The sequence below is a fragment of the Macaca thibetana genome, chromosome 12 (assembly GCF_024542745.1).
Source record: "Macaca thibetana thibetana isolate TM-01 chromosome 12, ASM2454274v1, whole genome shotgun sequence".
NCBI classification, from domain to species: domain Eukaryota; kingdom Metazoa; phylum Chordata; class Mammalia; order Primates; family Cercopithecidae; genus Macaca; species Macaca thibetana.
Window position 1 is genome coordinate 118,855,585 of NC_065589.1, and position 22,387 is coordinate 118,877,971.

General features: G+C 39.3%; 1 protein-coding gene across 6 annotated transcripts in view; it reads right to left on the bottom strand.

Moving 5' to 3' along the window:
- CLASP1 (cytoplasmic linker associated protein 1) overlaps positions 1-22,387 on the bottom strand; it is a 310,910-nt gene that overhangs the window by 49,201 nt on the left and 239,322 nt on the right. For 2 of the 6 annotated variants that reach the window (XM_050751936.1, XM_050751939.1), the window contains 7 exons: positions 21,823-21,846; positions 19,946-20,190; positions 16,893-16,956; positions 13,982-14,145; positions 10,708-10,786; positions 9,528-9,671; positions 3,310-3,411 (listed from right to left, as the gene is read on the bottom strand). In XM_050751936.1, coding sequence (XP_050607893.1) covers positions 3,310-3,411; positions 9,528-9,671; positions 10,708-10,786; positions 13,982-14,145; positions 16,893-16,956; positions 19,946-20,190; positions 21,823-21,846 — 822 coding nt within the window. The remainder of the gene's footprint in view (positions 1-3,309; positions 3,412-9,527; positions 9,672-10,707; positions 10,787-13,981; positions 14,146-16,892; positions 16,957-19,945; positions 20,191-21,822; positions 21,847-22,387) is intronic. The other 4 variants (XM_050751940.1, XM_050751938.1, XM_050751937.1 and 1 more) reach the window with 3 other exon arrangements.

Below are 22,387 nucleotides of genomic sequence, written 5' to 3' on the forward strand. Positions count from 1 at the left end.
AATCTATGTAACGTACAATAGGTCCTTCATCAAAATGTTGATAAAAGTTGTTTTTAAAAAATATTTTATACGTAAAATCACTAATAAGAGGGCATTCTAGGCATCAAAAACAAAGAAGCATCTGAAGAAAATAATATCAATCATTAGTCTGACTTCAATCTGGAAAATAAACTCTGGCTTCACTTTAATGTCCTGGCCTTGGAATTCCACAGCACACTAATAATAAATTCCTAGTACTTTTCTTTTGTTATCTGGTACTAGGAAGGAAGCTGGTAAATAGCTAAATGAAACAATTAAAAAGTTTAAAAAGTTTAAGATTGATCCCACTTGAATAATTCAGAACTGAACAGGGATCTCAGTGTACCTTGGAGAGCACATATTTTTAAACAAGCTACATTAGGTTATCTTGAGAAGCCACATTTCTCTTAACTAAGAAACACGAGAAAACGAGTATAAATACCTCAGAAAAACTTCTACTTTTACACCTATAAACCAAGGAGAGAGACTTCTGAGAAGCAAACCGGACTTTGAAGGAGTCTACATTAAAAACATGCTCTTCTGCCTTTTGGAAAATGTTCTACTTTTGCTTATTAATTGAGTCAACACACTGCAAGCCTGCTTGTAATGACTGTGGTAGCAAGGTAGGCAAGCAGTAAGAGTAGTCAACGAGACTAGGGCTTCTAGTAAGTGATGTGCTTTCTATGGATTTAGTAGCAGGCAATCTGAGCTTAAAGCACAATGCCTGAGGAATTAATTATAATAATAATAGTTTTCATTTAGAAAAGCCAAGCCAAAAAAAATTTAGTAAATACTAATTGGCATTTCTTATTAATTTCTAAGAGTCAAGGGAAAGAAAAAGACACAAAAAACTGTCTGTGAATATAATCACTTCTTTTTCGTTTTTAACCATAAAGATTTTACAAACATAAAGTCTTTCCAAAGACCGTAATTTTTAAGATTGCAGTAATTATTCAGAATTTTTTTCCATGACATAGAATATTACACAAAAAATGTGCTTGCAGAGAGAATCTTTTGGAAATAAAATCACAAAATAGTTCAAGGATTTTACAATGCTACAATTAATTATACATCCAGTTAGGACAAAATTACTATTTTGTGCATGGAGAAGGAAAATAAATCCAAAAACCCAAAGGTATTTAACCAAAAATAAGAATTATGAATTTAAAAATATAATCAAAAATTACTTTAACATTTTGAAATCATTCATCAAAGCATTGGGCAAAAGTACATTACTTTTCCCCCCTTTAATTTCAAATACAGTCATCAATACCTTTTCCACCCAAATTAAATCATAAGTGGCCAAAATATTTTTATGACATGGGCAAAAAACATTATTATTGATTTTACTAAAATATGCTTTTCTACATTTCATTTTGGAAACATTTTAAACAAATTATCTGAAGGAATCTACTTCACCAACAATTCAATGTACTGTTAATTTGATATGTACATTTGTATAACAGAACAAGTTTTTCCAAAACTCATGCGAAATAACCTGCATATTTTTAAAACACATTGTATTAGGTGTTAGGAAAAAACCAATGCATGCAGAAAAATAATGCACTACAAGAAGAAAGCAAGCAGCAGCCTGGAATTGCAGCAGGAAAAACACATCAATGTCATCAATTTAATTAAAAAATATTGGCACTTAAATTTTGTTGACTGAAAATGGCATCTGAAGGTTATAAAACATATAATTACCTTCTTGAATAGTATGCTTTTTATGTCAAATGTGCCACTGCCTTTATTTAAGAGACAATATTTCTTCCCAGAATGTTATCTAATGTCTCAAGCTAACTTGAGGCTTTTCATGATGCAAATTATAAACTTAGTAGCTTAAAGTATTTCCAAAGTAAAATCTTTTAAAAATAAGATCCAAGTTCTAGAAACTGGTAGAAAGTATCATTTAAATATACATTTTTTTCCTACGAAAAGAGGCAGGGGTCTCATTGCCCAGGCTGGAGTGCAGTGGCTATCTACAGGTCCAATCACAGTGCACTGCAGCTCGAACTCCTGTGCTCCAAGCAATCCTACTGCCTCAGTCTCTGGAGTAGCTGGGATTATAGGCATATAGTGCCCGGCCCAAGTATCCAATTTTTAAAAGATTTTATATCAGAGTTTTGCAAGGAATTAGACTGTTATTATTTTCAAATATTTTATCTCTGACCCTCTGAATTAGTGAGAAGTTAAAATGGAATCCAAGCAAGGAAGAAAACTGGGTTATATTTATCATTACCATCAATATGATCTCATTAAACAAGTAATTCCAGATATGGAACTGGGCTGGAGAGATGCATTTAAAAAGCCTGGGGCATAGCTCATGTTCACTAGTGACTCAAAAAGCGGAGTACGCCACTGTTCTTGTCTGCATATCTGAACTGTTGTCTTCGTAAGAGGCAAGACCATTAGGCAGCCAGATGAAAAACTCAAGAGTACTGCTGACTTTTTCTAATGGGCAACCCTAGGGCAATTTATTTTAAGGATCACACGGCAACTTAAAATGAAATGATTCTCACACACACCCTCATAGAGGAATTTGAGAGGTGGGATTTGTAAAAGGTTCTTCATATCTCACTGCTACCATATGAAGAGAACTCCCAGGGACATCAACTGTCTTGAACGTTGCACACCTTATAGCAGAAAGGAATTCTTCCTAGCAGATCAAATCAAAATAAAGCTTTGCCAAACACTTCAGTGTTGTTATTAATTTGGGAAAACAAAATTTGAGAGGAAAAGCAGAGTTTTCCAATTTATTAAACAACTCACTGCTCCCTTCAGACTCTCAATAAAAATTGCTTCATGAAGTCACCAAAGAGAAACTATTTCAAAACCTTCAGTCATTTCTCATTTAGCATCTCTCCTTTTTTTTTTTTTCCAAGAGATGGGGGTCTTGCTATATTGCCCAGGCTGGAGTACAGTGGCTATTCACAGGCATGATCACTGTGCACTGCAGACCCGAACTCCTGCAATCCTCCTGCCTCAGCCTCCCAAGTAGCTACAGGCATGTGGTACTGCTCCAGCCTACTATCTCTCCTTTTTACTATTCTATTAAAATATGGTAGCAGTCGACACAAACATGGGTATATCACTGAGAAGGTAGTTAATCATAAAACACACCATAACACAAAGGTTGACACAGGCACACATACACACGCTGATATAGTATTATATTAATTTTAGATTTATCAAAAGCTTCCCAGTGCCTTCATAAGGGCAACTGGTATTAATAATCTAAAATGCAAACAGTGAAGTGTGCTGTTTGAAATTAGTACACAGTTTTCAATCTACCTGTTTACAACTTTCTTCCAAGTTTCCTTCTCCAGGCCCAGAGCAGGTTGAAGCTGACCTAGCGGGGAAATCCTCACCTACTCGACTACGCTGAAGCGAGGACTGGCAAACAGGAAAGGTGGGAGGATTGAATCAGAGAGAAGCAGAAAGTGCCTAAACATGGCAATCTGTTAGCTACAAAAGCATTTGGCTTCTTAGATAAAATCAGCGAGACACACATGATTGAAAGTTAGGAAGAATCAGAATAACAACAGTAGCTGCCAGTTTTAACCCTCAGTAGCATCACTAGGTCTTTTACTTAATAAACTTAAAAGTAGTATTCTTGCTTCAGGTGATGAAATGGAAGATGTCCAAATACGACTTGAAAGAGTCCGGCATGGTGGCTCACACCTGTAATCCCAGCACTTTGGGAGGCCAAGGTGGGCAGATCAACTGAGGTCAGGAGTTTGAGACCAGCCTGGCCAACAAATGAAACTCCCATCTCCACTAAAAATACAAAAATTAGCCAGGTATGCTGGCGGGCGCCTGTAATCCCAGCTACCCAGGAGGCTGAGGCAGCAGAATCGCTGGAACCTGGGAGGCGGAGGTTGCAGTGAGCCGAGATCGTGCCGCTGCACTCCAGCCTGGGTGACAGAGCAAGACTGTCTCAACAACAACAACAAGAAAGACTTAAAAGAGACTCACAGTCACAGTTAAGCTGAGATTCAGTTATTTGATAGTAAAACCCTTAGCTTTCAGACTAGAGGCATGCTGCCTTTATAATCATATATTTTTTTAAAGTTAATTAGAAATCTCACCTTTTCAATGCAATTTATGCATTAATACTTCTCCCTGCTCTAGCCAACAGCATCTTTATACTTCTAGGTTTCTCTGCCATGCCTTCATTGCCCACACTTCTCAAAACAATGTTTTGGGGGCTAAATCTGTTGCTTCATTTGACAAAGAGAATCACATGTGATAAGCTAACATACAGGCATTCTAAATTCCAACATGTAAACATACAATTAAAATTCTACTGCCATTACCGCATTCCCTCTGACTGATCACATGGCTTCCTAATCTTAGAAAAAATTCTGGTACTCAGTTTATTCCATAAATAACAGCAGCAGCAAAACCAAAACAATCACCAAAAAATAATAGCAGAGCTGCAACTGCAAATAAAATGTCTAGGTTTTAATATATGTTATTAATATATTAATAAAAATTTAATCCGCTTAGTAATGCCTGAGGCAAGTGTTACTTATGTATTTTAGAGATGAGTCTCTTTTTGTGGGTGCAAGCAATCCTCCCACCTCAGCCTCCCAAGAAGCTGAAATTATAAGCACGCGCCACCATGCCCAGTTTGAGGCAAGTATTATTATTCCCATTTTATAGACAATAAACAAGAACTCAGGCATTAAATTACTTGCTCTGACCCCAGTGAGTGGCAGACGCAGAAGTCAAATGGAGGTCAAACTCCAGAACCCACCTTCTTTCTATCAGTAATATAGACTATTATCTTATGTCAATACAGTGCATTAAGAAAGGTCTAGTGTACGTCTGCATAGTTTCATCACACAACTAAATTAGTCAGGGCTCCCACACTGAGAAAATGGAAAAGTTTACTTTTGGAATACAGTAGGCCAGTTACAGACTGGGTTGGGCTTTTTCGTCTTGTCCAAACCAGTCTCAGTGTGGTAAGCACACCTCACTGGTGATTCGTTCGTGTTTTGATTTTAAAAACACCTTAATAATTTAAGCACCCCTCCCTCCACAATGTGAAACACCCCAATATACTAAGAAGGAAAACAAAATATTAAAAATGCTAAAATCAATGAATCTGAGTTATATCAGCTTGTATTAGTTTAAAATGCTTCAAAAGTGCTTTCACAAACATGGTTGTATGGACTTAGAGAATGTCTGAAAAGTCCCCAGGTACTCTGTTTACATAAAATATTCTCCAGAGATGAGTCTGAGAATTTACTGTATAAATTTCAGACTGAAGGGCTCTTCTGTATTTAGAACACCCACCCTAAAAAAATTAAAGCAGGACATTAACAGAAGAACTTGGTTTAAGATCACAAAATGCTTTTAAATCACCAAGATTTCCATAATCCCTAATATAACCTTTAAAAAACTCTGGAAATGAAGGATGAGGCAGAACAAAGTTTATTTATACAGACATGTATTTTACGTTTAGTGTGTTAAATGATCTAGATAAGAATGGTATTAGTTTTATTTTTATACAGCTTTAAAATAATTTTAAATCTTATCAATTTTAGATCTTAGAGCAGTGATATATGCTATATCACAATTCTTCTAAGTATTTTAATTTATTTAGGCACTACTTTCATTTTGACAGTACTTCAAGAACATCTCATATTCCTGGGTAAGGCAGCTGCATCACTGACAAAAGCAACTATATTTATAAATGTTCAATGGATGGTACATCAAAACAGGGAATTTAAATAAAAGTGAATCTACCTCCAAAAAGGATTAATCTGCAGCGCCCTAGAGTTTGAGGACATCTATTTTAATACCGTCCTATGATACAACTATTTGAATCAAAAGTAATGCTTTACTAGTTAGTGCGGAATGTTACTGAAAGCCAAATAGTTTAGAGCCACGGATATCTTAGATGATTTAAAAAAAAAAATCTAGGTGACAGAACACAGAAATGCGTCTGCTAAGTAACTTGAACCACATCATAATTTGCATAGATAGCTAAAAAAGCTCCCTCCTAAAATAAGAGCCAAGGAATTATGGAATAACTACAGTAGCCTTCTGCCAACCCCCTAAAAGAGACACCAAAGTCCTGGTAGTCAAGACACTAAGACGGCCCCCAAGATTCCCCATAACGTACTACACCCTATATAATCCCTCCCACCCTTAGAGTGAGCAGGACTTGTGAATATAATGGATATCACTCCCATGACTGTGTTACATGGCAGAAGGGATTTTCGAAAAATGTAATTAAGGCCCTTAATCAGTTGACTTTGAGTTAATCCAAAGGAAGATTATCCTGGGTGGGCCTGACCTAATCAGGCAAGCCCTTAAAAGGCATCAGGGAGGCCGGGCGCGGTGGCTCAAGCCTGTAATCCCAGCACTTTGGGAGGCCAAGACGGGAGGATCACGAGGTCAGGAGATTGAGACCATCCTGGCTAACACGGTGAAACCCCGTCTATACTAAAAAAACACACAAAAAACTAGCCAGGCGAGGTGGCGGGCACCTGTAGTCCCAGCTACTCGGGAGGCTGAGGCAGGAGAATGGTGTAAACCTGGGAGGCGGAGCTTGCAGTAAGCTGAGATCGGGCCATTGCACTCCAGCCTGGGCGACAGAGCAAGACTCTGTCTCAAAAAAAAAAAAAAAAAAAAAAAAAAGGCATCAGGGAGATTCAAAATGAGAGAGATTCTATGGCTGGCTTTGTTTTAATTTCTCCTTCATTTTGGAATTAGAGTTTTGCCAAACAGTGAATTCTTGGCTAATCGCTTTTTTTCTTTCAGCACCTTCAATGTCATCCATTGCCTTCTGTCCTCCGTGGTTTCTGAAGAGAAATGAGCTGTTAATCTTATTGAGGATCTTGTGCATGGGATGAGTTTCTCCCCTCTTGCTGCTTTCAGCAAGCTTTGGCTTTCAGCAATTAGATATTATGTGTCTAGGTGTGAATCCTTTTATTAAAAGATCTTGGCTGGGCGCGGTGGCTCGTGCCTGTAATCCCAGCACTTTGGGAGGCCAAGGCGGGCGAATCACGAGGTCAGGAGTTCAAGACCAGCCTGAACAACATGGTGAAACCCCGTCTCTACTAAAAATACAAAAATTAGCTAGGTGTGGTAGTGTGCACCTATAATCCCAGCTACTCAAGAAGCTGAGGCAGGAGAATCACTTGAACCCCGGAGGCGGAGATTGCAGTGAGTCGAGATCGCACCACTGCACTCCAGCCTGGGTGACAGAGCGAGACTCCATCTCAAAACAAACAAATAAACAAACAAACAAAAAATCCAAATTTTTTTAGGTTGTTGGGCTACTTAGATGTATAATGTTTTTTGTCGAATTTGGGGAGTTTCTTAGTTATTATTTCTTCATGTATTCTCCCGATAGCTTTGAATAAGCAAACTTCCTGGTAGCCTCTACTATCTGAGAATGGCTCCCCGGTTGACAGTCAGCAAGAAAGCAGGCGGCTGAGTTCTACACCGGCGAGAGACTGAAATTTGCCAAGAACCAATGAGCTGGAAGAAGATCTCAGCCTCAGATGAGACTGCAGATCCAGATGACATCTTGTTTCAGCCTCTGAGACACCGACCAGAGGACCCAGAGAACACATGCCAGATTCCTGATTTATTACTGTGAGATAATCTGTATTGTTTCAAGGGAAGTATGTGGTAATTTGTTATACAATAGAAAACGAATAAAGAAGTCAAAAGAAGGGAACTTCCAAAACTATAGTTTTAAAAATGATGGCTTCAAAATATCATTTGAAATGAAATCATTCCATATGGGTAGTTATCATTCATTAATTCATTCAAAATATATTAATACCTACTATGTTACTCCAGGCATATGCCAGGCACTGAGCATGCAGGGTGAGCAAAACAGTCTCCTTACTGCTCAACTTCCCAAACCCTCTGCTTCAGACATATCAGTCTATTTCACTGTTCCCAGACAAATCTCATTTCTTAAACAGGACTATTGTCCTTCCCCTAAACTCATCACTTATGCAAACTGCATCCATATTCCACATCTGAGGATGAATCTTATCTTCTCTAGGAAGCTTTCTATGATTAATACAGAGTGCACTGAGTGACAACATACAGAAAACCAGGCCAGTATTCCATCAGTTTGAAGGAAGTTGCCCAGGGTAACAGGGCCCTAACCACTAAAGTGGGTTTAGAGGAAGCACAAAAACTCTAGGTCCAAGGTAGGGTGGTGGGGAAGATGCCAAGGAACACAGAGGCCAAGCCTAGTCCTGAAGATACTGAGGAGCAACACTGCCTAGCAAGAGAATTTGCAAGAAACAGATCAAGACTACATCAGTAGTCTGTATGTCTTGAGGTTCATTCCAGGGCCATGGCCCAAAATACTAGGCCTTGTCTGTGTATTAAAAATCAGCCAAGAGTGAAAGGAACCCCCATCAAAAAAACAACAGAGTGTCTAGGTTCTGCCCTATATCAATGAAATCAAATTCCTTGGGAACAGAGCTCAGAAATCCACGTTGATTTTAATTGCAGCCAGGACTGGGAACTATTAAATCTGAATCTTCTCAAATTCCTCTGAAGATCAGGATTATTGTCCTAGAACCTAGGTATAAGTTAGGTGTGAAGGTGAGGATTTAAGTACACCTCACAATGGGAAAGGAGAAGTAGGGGGGCAGGCATGGAAAGTAGCACGTCAGTGGAGATAAAGCTTTGCGAAGTAACACTGTATAATCCAAAATAACTGAAACAAGTGTTGAAGCTCATTCAAACAGTAAATGAACGAAGTGATTTCTGGCAAGATATCTAATGTTCTATTTATATTTGGCTTGAGCTAGTATTAAAATAAGCTGAGGTTTTTGGAGCCTCAGGCTAATAATTCAAAATTATCTGTAATGTTCTGAATAGAATAGTAAGGACAGTAAGTCCTTGTTCAAATATTATAATGTGCATGTCCACAGGGAGTGGGCATTATCATCAAAGCTCATTTGTTCCAAACAGGCCCTAATCGAGGTAATATGCAAATCTAAAATATGTTTCAGCCCGTAGCAGGCAATACTTAAGTAACATTCCATCGCAGAAGCACATACTCACATATCACACACATACTTATGTGCTACATATTGAAAGATGTTTGCTCTTTTTTAAGAATCTATTGCATCTTATCAAACTTTTCAACTACATTTTAACGATCAGGAACCTTGTAGCCAGCCAGCCCTAGGTCTGCAATTTTGTCTTCAAAGTATGTATTACAAACTGATATAAGGAAAACAAACATCTGTGTAAAAGACACTAATTTACTAGTGATTTCATATTAGAAAATATATAAAATAGATGCCTGGGGAAACCATAAGCCCATCGTGCAAGATCTCAGATTTTCATTTTTATGTTCAAAACTGGGCAGAGCCGGAGAGAGAAAAGAGCAACAGCAGAGCCTTAGGGACAAAAGGTTTGTGTGTGGGCGGCGTGGTTTTCAAGTTTCTAAATACATTTGTCTAACACAAGCCCAGGAACAATCTGTAATTATACATCAGTTCTCTCGGACATACCTTTCTCACGTCTGAACTCTTTGGTTCTGTTGTCCAGGTTATGATTCTAGAAACAGCAAGCCTTGTCTCACTAGAGTTTACAAAATCTGTTGGATCCATCTGTCTGGCCAGAGACTCAATGTATTTCAGGATTGCAACTTTGACCTGAAAGAGCCAATAACTATAAACATTAAGTACACTTGATGAATCTTTGAACACAATTCTTATCAGGTGGCTAGAGAAAAGTAAACCCTGTTGAGAGTGATCGCCTTTCTTTCTCCTGTATTGATAGTTTCCACATGGAGCGACATCCAACAGGGGAAAAAGCATGAAATGACTGATCGGTAAGTCTGGGGACAGGAAGAAGCACAAGACTCAGTTTTCTTCATTTTTAGGTGCCTGTAGAGAAGCGTGCTCTCCCCCTCACCTATGCTGTAAGACACTTCCGGGGCAGGAGCCCTTGTGAGAGGCCTGTGGGATTTCCAGCTCTGCCACTGACTGCAGGCTACGTTCAGCTCTAGTCTTGTCACACATTCTAGGCCATGGTCTGTAAGGCAGCATTTTCAGTAATCAAGCTGATGCTCTGCCCTAACTTCACCATCAACTTCTCAACTAGTTTTGACTTCAGGAGAAAAAGGTAATTATTTATTAGGCTCATCCTAAAACCTCCAAAAAGTTAATGATCAAAGAACAGACGATGAACGTGACCTAATCCAAATTAACACACATCCTCCCTCAAACTTGGTCTTGTTATTACAGGTATGATTTTCCACAACATGTAACAATTAACTTGCATAGCTTAGAATGTTAATATTAAACATTCCAACAAGATACCTATTTCCACACATAAGAATGTCTTAATTTTCTAGTTTAAATATTAATTGTGAAAAAGACTAGTACTGCCCAAATGTTAGTGAGGATGTAGAAAAACTAGAGCTCTCATAAACTACTGGTGAATACAATATGGTACCACCATTTTAGTGGTTTCTAAAAAAGCTAAACATATACCTATCCAATGAACCAGCAAATACACTACTAGGTACCAAACCAAGAGAAACAGGAACATGTCCACAAAGAATCAAGCAAGAATGCTCACAGCAGATTTATTCACAATAGCTAAACATGGGTCATGTACAAACAAAAGTAAATTTAAGCAAATTTGAGTTCCAGGGTTGAATTGTAATGACAAATAATTACTGACCTTGAGGTTTGGAGTTTGAGTTTGATCCACAATAAATCTCATCAAAATGTTAAATTGTTGATCAAATGGAAAGGAGTCCCTAGGTTGGTGGGAAAAAAGTGATTTTTAAAGAAATTTATTACAAAACAATATAAAACTATTTAACAAAAGCATATCATTGTAAGTTAATGTATGTAAAACCCTGTTCACATTTTTAACAGTGCTTTTCGTTTTATGTAAAGTAATATATGTTATACAGAAAATATGGAAAAAGGAAAATCTTTTTGCAGTCCCCAAACACAAACTGAACTTACTTTGAGTGGCTATTTAAAAAATTAAGACTAAGCAATAAACTAAGGAAGAAATTTCTACCCGCCATTTTAGGGAGTTGCTCATTTTCCCTCCAGCTACCTTTCTGGATACTGCTTAAACATAAAAATCACTTCTGATACCCAAATCTCATTTTTACATCCTGACTGGGCTGCTTACAGCTGACCCTGCTTAAACTAACCGTACCATCCTCTTTGGTCCTGGTCACTGCTTAGGGTCCCTGCACACCACAAAAGTGTGTCGCCTGTGAGACGGCGACAAAACATTTTCCATCCAGCCACAAATCACACACAGAAGCCTGGGGCCCCAGGAGCCCCTTCTCTTGCTCCATTCTTGCCTTTGCTGATCTTATTTCTCGTGGCATCATGCATCTCTAACCCAATCAAGTAGCCCTCAGGGACTCTTGGCCAGAGAGTCAGTGCTCTTTCTGTTAAAATGCTGTAATTACTAGTATTAGTTAAAAATTGCACAATGGGGCCCATGTGGAAAATGGTGATGTAACGTCCATATTAACGGGACAGATAATTGCAAGGCAAATATCTACACTGCTTTCTTTGGACCCCCTTAGAGATTTTTCCCAATCTACATAAATGTAGTAAAATAAAGAAGTAGGTTTGACTCTTTAAAATGAAGCAAATAGAATTGATTTGAAAAGTAAATAAAATCATACAACAAAAATAAAAAGCACATGGCATATATTAGGTACCAGTGTTATTCTACATATAATTACTAATAAAAAGTGAACTTGATCCAATAGTACCCTTTCCTCCCACCATCTAGTTGGACCCTGGAATCTCTGAAGATCACTTCGGGAAGGAAAGTATACTTTAGTATACCTGATTTAAGTGACTGTCAACAAACCACCCACAAAATGTCTCTCCCTTTTTCTGGCAGCATGGGGTGGATGGAGAAGACATTTCAGTAATGGGCGTGTATAATCGGGAAATACGCCATTGTTAGGCACAGGCAAAGGAAAGGAAACCGAGGCAGATTAGCACTCAAGTCTATAAACTGAGAAGCAATTCTCAGCCGTCACTAAAACCTCCTATTAATAGTCACTGACTATTCTAGATCAGCTTAAACAACTGTGTATCTCAACTGCTGAGAAAAAGAAGGGAATATTAAAAATGCTTTAGGCACTCACACCAAATCTACTGAGATGAGGACTCTTAAAGGGGCATCCGGGAAAACTAACAGGAAGTCACAACTGTATTCCTTAATCACCAAAGTTTAGGAATACAATCTTAATAGTCCTACCATTCCTAAAAATATGAAATGGATCTGGTCATTGGTAAATTCACCTAAATTAAGTGACCTATAGGCCAAGTCTGGCTCACATATGTTTTGTTTGGCCTTCACAGTATCTTAAAAAATTCTCAAATATGTTGCCCAAATCCACATTTCTCACATTTCTTTAAAAGTCTGGTACTACTGAGCCCATGTCCCAATGTGGTCACAACTGGCCCCAGCCTTTCAAGAGCCCTCCTATCTACTCCACTCGATTATACCAGCTTATCAGCCTAGCCCCTCAGTCAATCTTGGCTAAACCTTTATAATTCATTGGTATAATGGTGTACTGTAATGCCCCCTAACTCCACTAAGTTTAGCCATGCAAAGGAATGACAAAGTTTGAAGGCTTTATTGCAAATGTAGTACGTTACTTTCATTCTTATTTATTTATTTTATTATTATTCTTTTTTTAAGGCCTCACCAACAGATGCAAGTACATTACTTTGAGTTCATTAAAAACCAGAAGGGAAATCTCTCTGGATAATAGAATTCTATAGCAATGCAATTACACAGACTGACAGGGTCAAGGGCCAAAAGAAAACAGCTGGCATCATGGTGTAGAGGAACAGATGCATTCTTTGAAGTCAGAGTCATGTAACAGCTGCACACATAGGGAAGCTGGCAGGACAGGATATGCTACTGTGCTAGTCAAGGGAGCCAGAAAGGGCAGAGAAGGCTCTAGTGCTATCCATACCACCCCCCTGCCCTGACAGGAGGTGAGGACACACACCCACAAGACAGTCTGCAACAATAAGAACAGACAACAGTGCAATCATCAGAAATCCTGGATTTTCATTCCCAAACAGCCACTAACACAAAGTCAAGGTAAAGTGTCTGTTTCTCACTGACAAAATGAGCATCATCTTTAAGGTCCTTTCATCTTGAAATTCTATGATAACTATAATTATTCCAGGTTGTAGTAACTTATAAAAGTTATCGCCCTGATAATTTTCTGAGTCACTTGGAAGTTATTCCTTTGTTCTTTAAAAAAGTTCACCAATTTGACATTCCCCCCCATCCATATTCCACCAAATCACAACCAAGACATTACTGCAAAGTGTCTTCCAAGATCTTTTAATTCTCATACTTGCATACTGAGGACCCACAACTGCACAGACGATAGAGAAGCAGTTTCTGAACAGCAGCAGCACGTAGTCTTTTCTAACTTTTCTGGGTTTCAGCAGTTTTTCTTTTCTCATAACAGCCAGAAGGGTCACAACTACTGCAAATGTGCTATTAATCTCTGAGCCAATGTACTGTCAATTTAGAGAATTTTCCTGGACCAATGGAAACTCTACATCATACACTGATAGAACAATTTCTAGTATGACTTGTAAGTTGAAGTAATAAAAACACTAAGGTCTTCAGAAAAATGTAAACAAATATTCTAAATGTTTTCTTTAAATGTTTTTTAATGAGAAGAGAATCAATTTCCAAAGTTTTACATTTGTTTGTTATGTATGTCTTAAATACAAAAGTAATATCAACACAAGGAAGATATGGTATTTCATTTCATGGATTGGTGAGACATGTCAACAAGTATGTCAACAACAGAAAGTGAGAACTGAGTAAAAGATATTCAAGTGAGTGACAAACGCCATGGGTAACAAAAGAGAATGGCAAAAAGTCACCTACAAGTATCCTGTAACGTCAAAACTAACTCTTAAACACTTACCTTGTGACATCTAGAGCCTTTTGAACTTTTGCTTGCACAGATCCAAGTAAATCTGCTCCCATTTTCTTAAGTAATTGTGTGAGAAGAACAAAAAGCCAGTCTTGTAAATCATCCTTATGAATTATTATAAAATCCACAAGAGTCTCCAAAAACATACTGAAAACCTAGACACAAATGAAAACCAAGTACTTCACATATTGAATTCACAATTTCCTCCAAAGTCTACAAAACATTAAAAATGCCCATACGTGCTTTGCCCAGACTCTTGTAACTTAGGTTAACACTGTCAACAACTGTTCCTAGTACAGAAGGAAAATCTAGTGCAGAAAACAGATAAAGGAAAAAGGAATGGAACTTACTCTCTGTTGTGAATTCCACCGCAAACGAGGCCATGCAACAAAACAAATTCCATGTTAGTTGGCAGTGAATTAATACCATTTTCATGCGTTTAAGAAAACCTGAAGAGGCTACAAACCAATGAAATATTCTCTCCTCCCTCAATATACGTCTTTAAAAAGCAGTACAGAGAGAAATGAACTTTTCTGAGTTTAATCATGAAGGCTTTTCTTTCTTAAACAACAACAAATCCTTGTGTCCTAATTCTATAGTATTCTTATTCACTATCTAGCAGTCAACACATACTATTATAAAATGAGCCAATAAAAACACCTACTCACTAGTGTGTAGCTATTGCTTTTCACGTCAGATATTTTAATGTACACCAATTTCAGGATATCATAAAGTAACAGATGGTTACAGTTTAGAATAAAAGATATTAACATAATTCTCATGCTGTTGTGTAATGATTTTTGCTAAGGCAAAAGAGAGTGCATAGTGGAATATCTCTGAACCGATTTCAGAGAGAAAAGTAGCACTGAGTATCCCTACCTTGCTAACGAAACTTGTTCTACTTGGACAGCCCATGAACCCTATCCCGCCTCATTTCTAGTAGAGCAACTATTCACCACCAGGGGTCTCCTGTGAGACAGCTCAGGAAAAAGGTCATTTAGCTGTGGGATTCCTGGCTTAGCTTACAGGCAGCTAACAAATATTAACTAAACTGAGACCTCCAAACTCACTGTACAAGAGACTTCTGATGGAAACAAATTTCCTTCTTTATCCTCACATTCTGCTTCTGAATCAGCAATCTAGGGGTGACAGGTAACAGAAATTTATCAATGTTCTAAACCATCTAATAGTGCTTATGTTTTAAATCTTAAGAATCTAATTATGCTTATGCATTAAATCTTACTGCTTTTAACACTACCTTAGAGAAAAATCTTGATACATTTTATCTTTGGATATCTATGTGGCCTTTAAAGGTTTAAGCTCAGCCTTTCCTGAATTTTTATTGAGACAGAATCTCACTCTGTTGTTCAGGCTGGAGTGCAGTGGTGCGATCTCAGCTCACTGTAACCTCCGCCTCCCAGGTTCAAGTGATTGCCCCCCAAATAACTGGGATTACAGGCACACGCCACCATACCCAGCTAATTTTTATATTTTTAGTAGAGACAGGGTTTCGCCATGTTGGCCAGGCTGGTCTCGAACTCTTGACCTCAAGTGATCCACCCGCCTCGGCCTCCCAAAGTGATGGGATTACAGGTGTAAGCCACCGTGCCCAGTGGATTTCTATTAATATTGTTAATGTTGACTTTGCTGTGAGGGTCATAGCAGAAAGTTTAAGACATGCTTCAAGAATGACACTGAGTGAGGAGAGCTGTGGGGAGAGGGGAGGAGAACCCTTGCATTCACTCCCCTTTACGCTCATGAGCACCTCAAAAGGCTGGGGCCGTATCTTCTTTTCTATATCCCCGCCCCAGAGCAGTTACTCAGTAAATGTTAAATGACTGGGTGAATGAATGGGTGGATGGATGTTTGATATTTCAAGGACAATTCCTACGAGGAAGCAAGGATAGGAAAAGAAAGATGATGATGACTAACTGGCTGGGCTCTCTGGCTGCCACGGGTTTCTTTCTTCCAGGAAGACTCGGAGGAGGCCATCTTTACTAGGAAAACTAGTTGATCCTGCATGTCAGCATTAAAGATTTGCTTCTGCTCATTTAAGGTTCTATCCATTTCCACACCTTACTTTTGTTCTTTATCTACCCCTTTCCCTAAATCTTCATCCTGCCCTCTACTTTCTTCCTCTAAAAGCATTTAATAGTCTCTAAGGGCCTCCTCCCAAACAATGGTATTTAAAATCTAGACCCCAAGTAAATTTCTGTAAAGAGTCCTTCTCTCACCCCTTTTCCACCACCCCTGGAAAGTGTTCTGTCCCATACGCATGGGCGTTTCCCCCTCAGCTGGGACTCTCTCCTCAGAAAAAGCATTCCTCAGGCTTAGTGTTCCCTATGGCCCTCAGGAGGTGTGGGCACCAGCTAAGTGATCACCAATTCAGCAAGTTCTTGGGAACAGCAAAATCCTATTTTAAGAAATAATCTGGTTTTTCAATAAATCCATTAAATACTTTCATTTTTTCTATCTTGTCCTATACAGACATATTCTACATGGGATACAAAAATAATTATACACTTATTTTCTTCACTATATACTATAACATTAAAAAATGCATGATATTATAATACGATCTTATACCCTAGCACCTACCTCACTGTTTGGCTAACAGGAGACATACAGAAATATTTGCTGAATGTAAGAAAGACCATCTGATTCTCTCCCTGATAACTCTTACTTGAAGCACACTTAATTAACTTGAAATTTTATGCACATTTAAGTTTCCAAGAATTCTGTTTTAAAAAGATGTAACATACACTAGTGCTGAAACTGGTGTTACTCTGTAAGGTCGGAACTGCACTATCGGGAATTCGCTCTCATTCTTGGATAGTATATCACACAGAGCACACAGACATGCAGGGGGAAAGACAAGGGCAGGCATGACTTCCAGACCTACCTTGCTATGAGGGTCAGCAAACATCCGGGTGAAGATCTCACACAACCTTTTCAGTTCAACTCGACTAGAAGAAATAAAACAGAATTCAATGAATTGACTACTTGTATTATTTTTGAGACAGGGTCTCATTCTATCACCCAGGCTGGAGCGCAGTGGTGCAATCATAGCTCACTACAGCCTTGATCTCCCAAGCTCAAGCGTTCCTCCCACTTCAGCCTCCTGAGTAGCTGGGAGGTGCACACGACCACACCTGGGTAATCTGTTTGATCAGTCAACTACATAAGCTTTACATAATTTATATCTACATAACAAGGTTTTTTTTCACAAACTCTTATTTAATTTGTAGCTAAATCAAATAGGAATACAAAACCAGAGATCGGTTCTCATTTTAAGATGAGGAAACTAAGACTGAGTGATTTACTCAAGGGGACACATCTGGAAGTGATAAAGCCATGCACCAAAATCTTTTTCATTTTATCCCAGCTGTGTCTTCCACATGCCACGATTGAAAAGCAATGGAATAAAGTTTAAAAAGCATGTCTATCCTGCATTGTAATGAGAGGTACAAAACGAAAAAGGCAAAAAACAAAACAGCATGTGTTTCAGGGTCAGACAGACCTGGATTTTAATCTCAGTTCTGCTGTAAATAAGGTACTCTGGGCCGGGCACAGTGGCTCACACCTGTAATCCCAGCACTTTGGGAGGCCAAGGCAGGTGGATCACCTTAGGTCAGGAATTCAAGACCAGCCCGGCACCATAGTGAAACTCCGTCTCTACTAAAAATGCAAAAATCAGCTGGGCATGGTGGCGAGTGCCTATAATCCCAGCTACTCAGGAGGCTGAGGCAGGAGAATCGCTTGAACCCAGGAGGCACAGGTTGCAGTGAGCCGAGATCACGCCATTGCACTTCAGCCTGGGCAACAAGAGCGAAACTCAGTCTCAAAAATAAATACATAAAATAAATAAGTACTCTGCTATCTTTAAGCCTGGTTTTTCCTTATTGGTCAAACAGGGTGCCATGTCATGTGGCTGCTGAGAGGATGAAAAAAGATAACACATTGTACCTTCTACTGCACCTAGGACAAAACAAACATTCATTTCACATTGGTGCCCTTTGTCTTTTCTGATCCTTGACAACCACCAAGTCCCATGGTTAAAGTTTGATAGAAGGGTCCTCTCTTCCACAAATCATCCCTGATTAATGCCTTCTTATGTGGATGAGACAGTTGGTTCAAGGACCCTTCAATATTGTTAACGATGTAACCTAGATTAGACCAACGCCAATCAACAGATTCCTAGAAATTATTCAATAGGTACTTGGTGAACACTAAGAATCTACAAAGTGGGACCACCAGGATTAAACAGATTCTTGAGGAACAATCGTGACAAACCATCTTCTGTTTCTGACAGGTGACCAGAGCATCACAGGATGCCTGTGTTTCAGAAGGCATATGACAAAACTTCCTATATCGCCTTCATGAACAGACGAATAATGGGGGGCAGGTATGAGTACAGGAGGCTGGAGTCAGATGGCCTGAAGAGCCACAGTGAGAGCTGGGCGACTTATCAGCCAGTGCTCACTTAGCCTTACAGAACCCAAGAGGGATGCCCATCTATGACCATTAACTTATCTTACAAAAACTATCCAAAGGATAAAGTAGACTGCATTTCATGTATTCTAAGTCGCCCATTTCTTAGTTCCCATTCACATCTCCTTTCTCTAATTTTCACATCTCTGTAATTGAGTCATCTTATAATCAATGACATTTTTGTGCTGTCACGGTTTAATACGCGTGACATTTATTAAAGGGCTAAAAATAAGGGTGTGTGTACGGTGCCTTAGATTTGACAAAATATGGTATAACCACATACTTTTTCGGTATGTATAATACACGCTTACTTTAGAAAATTCATGAAACAGAAACAAAGAAAAAAGCAAAAACAATCCATTTAAAAGACAATGCTGTTACTAGAGTGCTCCATTTTGTTACCTCCTTACTATGTACATTTATAAGCTACATATATGCACACGTGCATCAAAATTTTCCAGACTAAGACTGATAACATCCTATCTAGGACCCTAAAGTATAATGAACCATACTAACCTGCAGAGTTGTTTTATTTATTTATTTTAAACCTGAATTGCATACTGTACACAGACATTTCTCAAATAACATCTACTGGACAAATATGAAACAGAAGGGAACCAAACATGAGGTTTTTGTTTTGTTTTGTTTTGTTTTTGAGACAAGGTTTTGCTCTGCCACCCAGGCTGGAGCGCACTGGTGTAACCATAATGCACTGCAATCTCCAACTCTGGGCTCATGTGATCCTCCTGCCTCAGCCTCCGAAGTATCTGGGATTACAGATGCATGTCACCACATCTGGCTAACGTTTTAACTTTTTTGTAGAGATGGGGGTCTCCCTTTGTTGCCCAGGCTGGTCTCAAACTCCTGGACTCAAGTGCTTCTCCTGCCCTGGCCTCTCAAAGTGCTGGGATTACAGGTATGAGCCACTATGTCCACCCTAAATCTTTTATCAGCCTAATAAGTTACAGAATATTTGCCAGATGGGCTGGGCGCAGTGGCTCACGCCAGTATTCCCAGCACTTTGGGAGGTAAAGGCAGGCAGATTACGAGGTCAGGAGTTTGAGACCAGCCTGGCCAATATGGTGAAACCCTGTCTCTACTACAAATACAAAAATTAGTCAGGCGTGGTGGCGCGGCTACTCAGGAGGCTGAGGGAGAAGAATCGCTTGAACCCGGGAGACGGAGGTTGCAGTGAGCCAAGATCGTGCCACTGTACTCCAGCCTAGGCAACAGAGCGAGATTCCATCTCAAAAAAAAAAAAGTGAAAGAAAAAAAGGATATTTGCCAGATATTTCAAAGCCTCTGGATGGCAGGGACTGTCTCTTAGTCATCTTGGTACCTTTAGTGCCTGTTCCTGCAAGCGGACCTCTTGAAAACTCCATTAATTATAGGAAAACCCTTTAAGCCCCTGAAGAGTTCAACAGGGGATTCAAACTTAGCTCATATTCTTGCTGTGGTCCTCACCTCAGTGTTCTTTGGCTCTTCAGTAAGTTCTGCAGGCCCAGAAGCCCTTCTTTCCTTTCTGACCAGTTTGAACTAGCACAGTGGTTGAGAACTTCTGCTACATCTTCAGTCTGCCGCAGATAATGGGGAATGCCACCATTCCTGGAGCCATATGAGCGCTCAGAGCAAACACTTGAGGCATCACTGTTGGCATCATCGTCAGAATACATCCCATACGGCTCATATCTCCTCCTCACAGGCTTCTTCTGACAGGACCAATGAGGGATGGGAGTGATTGAGGAAGAAATAGAAAGGTGAAATGACCGTGAGTCATACCAAACAAAATCTACAACAAAGAGTTAAGTGTAGAAAGACATATGCACACACACACTTTTCCTGTGCTTACAGATTATGGAAATACAAACAGAAAAGCAGTTTTCCATTAGGTAAAATAACTAATAAGCAAAGCACTCTGTAGTAGAGAGGAAAGAGTGTGGCCTCTAGTACAGTGTGTGGACTTTACAGGAAGACAGAGAGATCACAATCCTGGTGCCAACACTGACTGGGCTGCATGACTTCTGAAAGCCTCCTAGGCCTTTTGCTTCGGTTTCCCCGTCTTTAAGACAACAATAATTATACCTATCATACAGGCTTGTTGTGAGGATTAAATGAAATTATATGTTAAATATTTTAGCTGGGCACCTGGCACAATGCAAATACGTGCAGCCAACAGCCCCTCCGCAGTCAAAAGCAATATATCTTGAGCATGGTCTATGGATAAACTTGTGTGAATATTTATGTTTCCTGAAAAAGTCAGAATTTGAAATGTCAGTGGCAGAAGCAGCCCATGTAAAAGGATTCCTAAGTCATCTCCCTCTGTTGCCCAGGCTGGTTTCTAACTCCTGGCCACTTTTATTAAAGACTTAGGGTTTTGAAACACAAATAGGCTTCTCTGAAAGTAGACTATAATACCCACTTTATTCATTTCTCTGACCCTGAACACAAAACTGCTATACCCATAAATATGATATAGCAGCAACTATATAAAATTGATAGAAGCAAAACAAATAGCTATTGGCTTTTTTTTTTTTTTTTTTTTTTGAGACGGAGTCTCGGTCTGTCGCCCAGGCTGGAGTGCAGTGGCCGGATCTCAGCTCACTGCAAGCTCCGCCTCCCGGGTTCACGCCATTCTCCTGCCTCAGCCTCCCGAGTAGCTGGGACTACAGGCGCCCGCCGCCTCGCCCGGCTAGTTTTTTGTATTTTTTAGTAGAGACGGGGTTTCACTGTGTTAGCCAGGATGGTCTCGATCTCCTGACCTCGTGATCCGCCGGTCTCGGCCTCCCAAAGTGCTGGGATTACAGGCTTGAGCCACCGCGCCCGGCCATAGCTATTGGCTTAAACCAAACAAATACACTTCTCTAATAATATGGCATATTATTATTAATCCAACTTGCTCAGGACTGTTCTGCCTTAAGCCTATTGTCATAATTATTAATAGCATCTCCCTTTTAATCTCAAAAGCATTTTTGTTTGGATAATAAATTATATGGTCACACAAAAACCAGATTCCTAAAATAAGAAAAATGTTGATAAATCCATTCATGAAATCATGACGACGTAAGAATAGGCACAAATTGAGTTAATAAAATGAAACACTACTAGGCGAAGGAGCAGAGCTTGACATTCGAAATAAATACTAAAACAGATGTACATGAAAGGTGACTGACTCCACCATGAATAAAGACAACAATGATGGTGAATCACTGTTATGATTCAGCAAAATCATTTTTCAGATCAGAATTTCTATACTATATTTTTTGGTTTTCACTAGCTTCTGAAAGAAATATACTTGCAACAGAAGAAATAAAGTTGTAAAACAAAAGTTAAAGCACTGGTACCTTGCTCCTGGAGTCTCCTAACAGCTGTAGGCAGGAAAATATTGAAGGATGGGGAAAAAGCATAGAGAATTATGTCAGAAGCATATGTAGGGACTGTTCTTGCAACAAAAGTGTACAGCAAAACATATCTTAGCAAACCAAAAACACAGGTTAGCGAGCGTTTCATATCAAGCGAATAATAATAAAGAATGCTTTCAAAATGGCATTTCCTAACCCTCCTCCATGTCTCAGAAGACCTTCTGGTAACTTGCTGTAATTCTTTGCTAAAACTTTTCCCATACCAGTGAGGCAAATCTCTAAGGTCACCATTAATTCTATCTCTTCCTCTGAGACATTCTGTCTGGCACCGTGGTATCTATTCAGTGAGGCAAAGATTCTGTACCATTTCTGTGTTTTCTCTTCAGAAGCAGGTCACTTGGAGAGACTAAACAGTTTGGACAAAAAGTAACAAGGGCAGTATGAATCTAATGGGAGCCAGAGCTCAGAGAAAAGCTCAAGTCAAGTCAAGCCAAAGCTCAAACTCTCAAGTCCTATTCTGCCTCCTAGAACTTTACACACAGTCCCT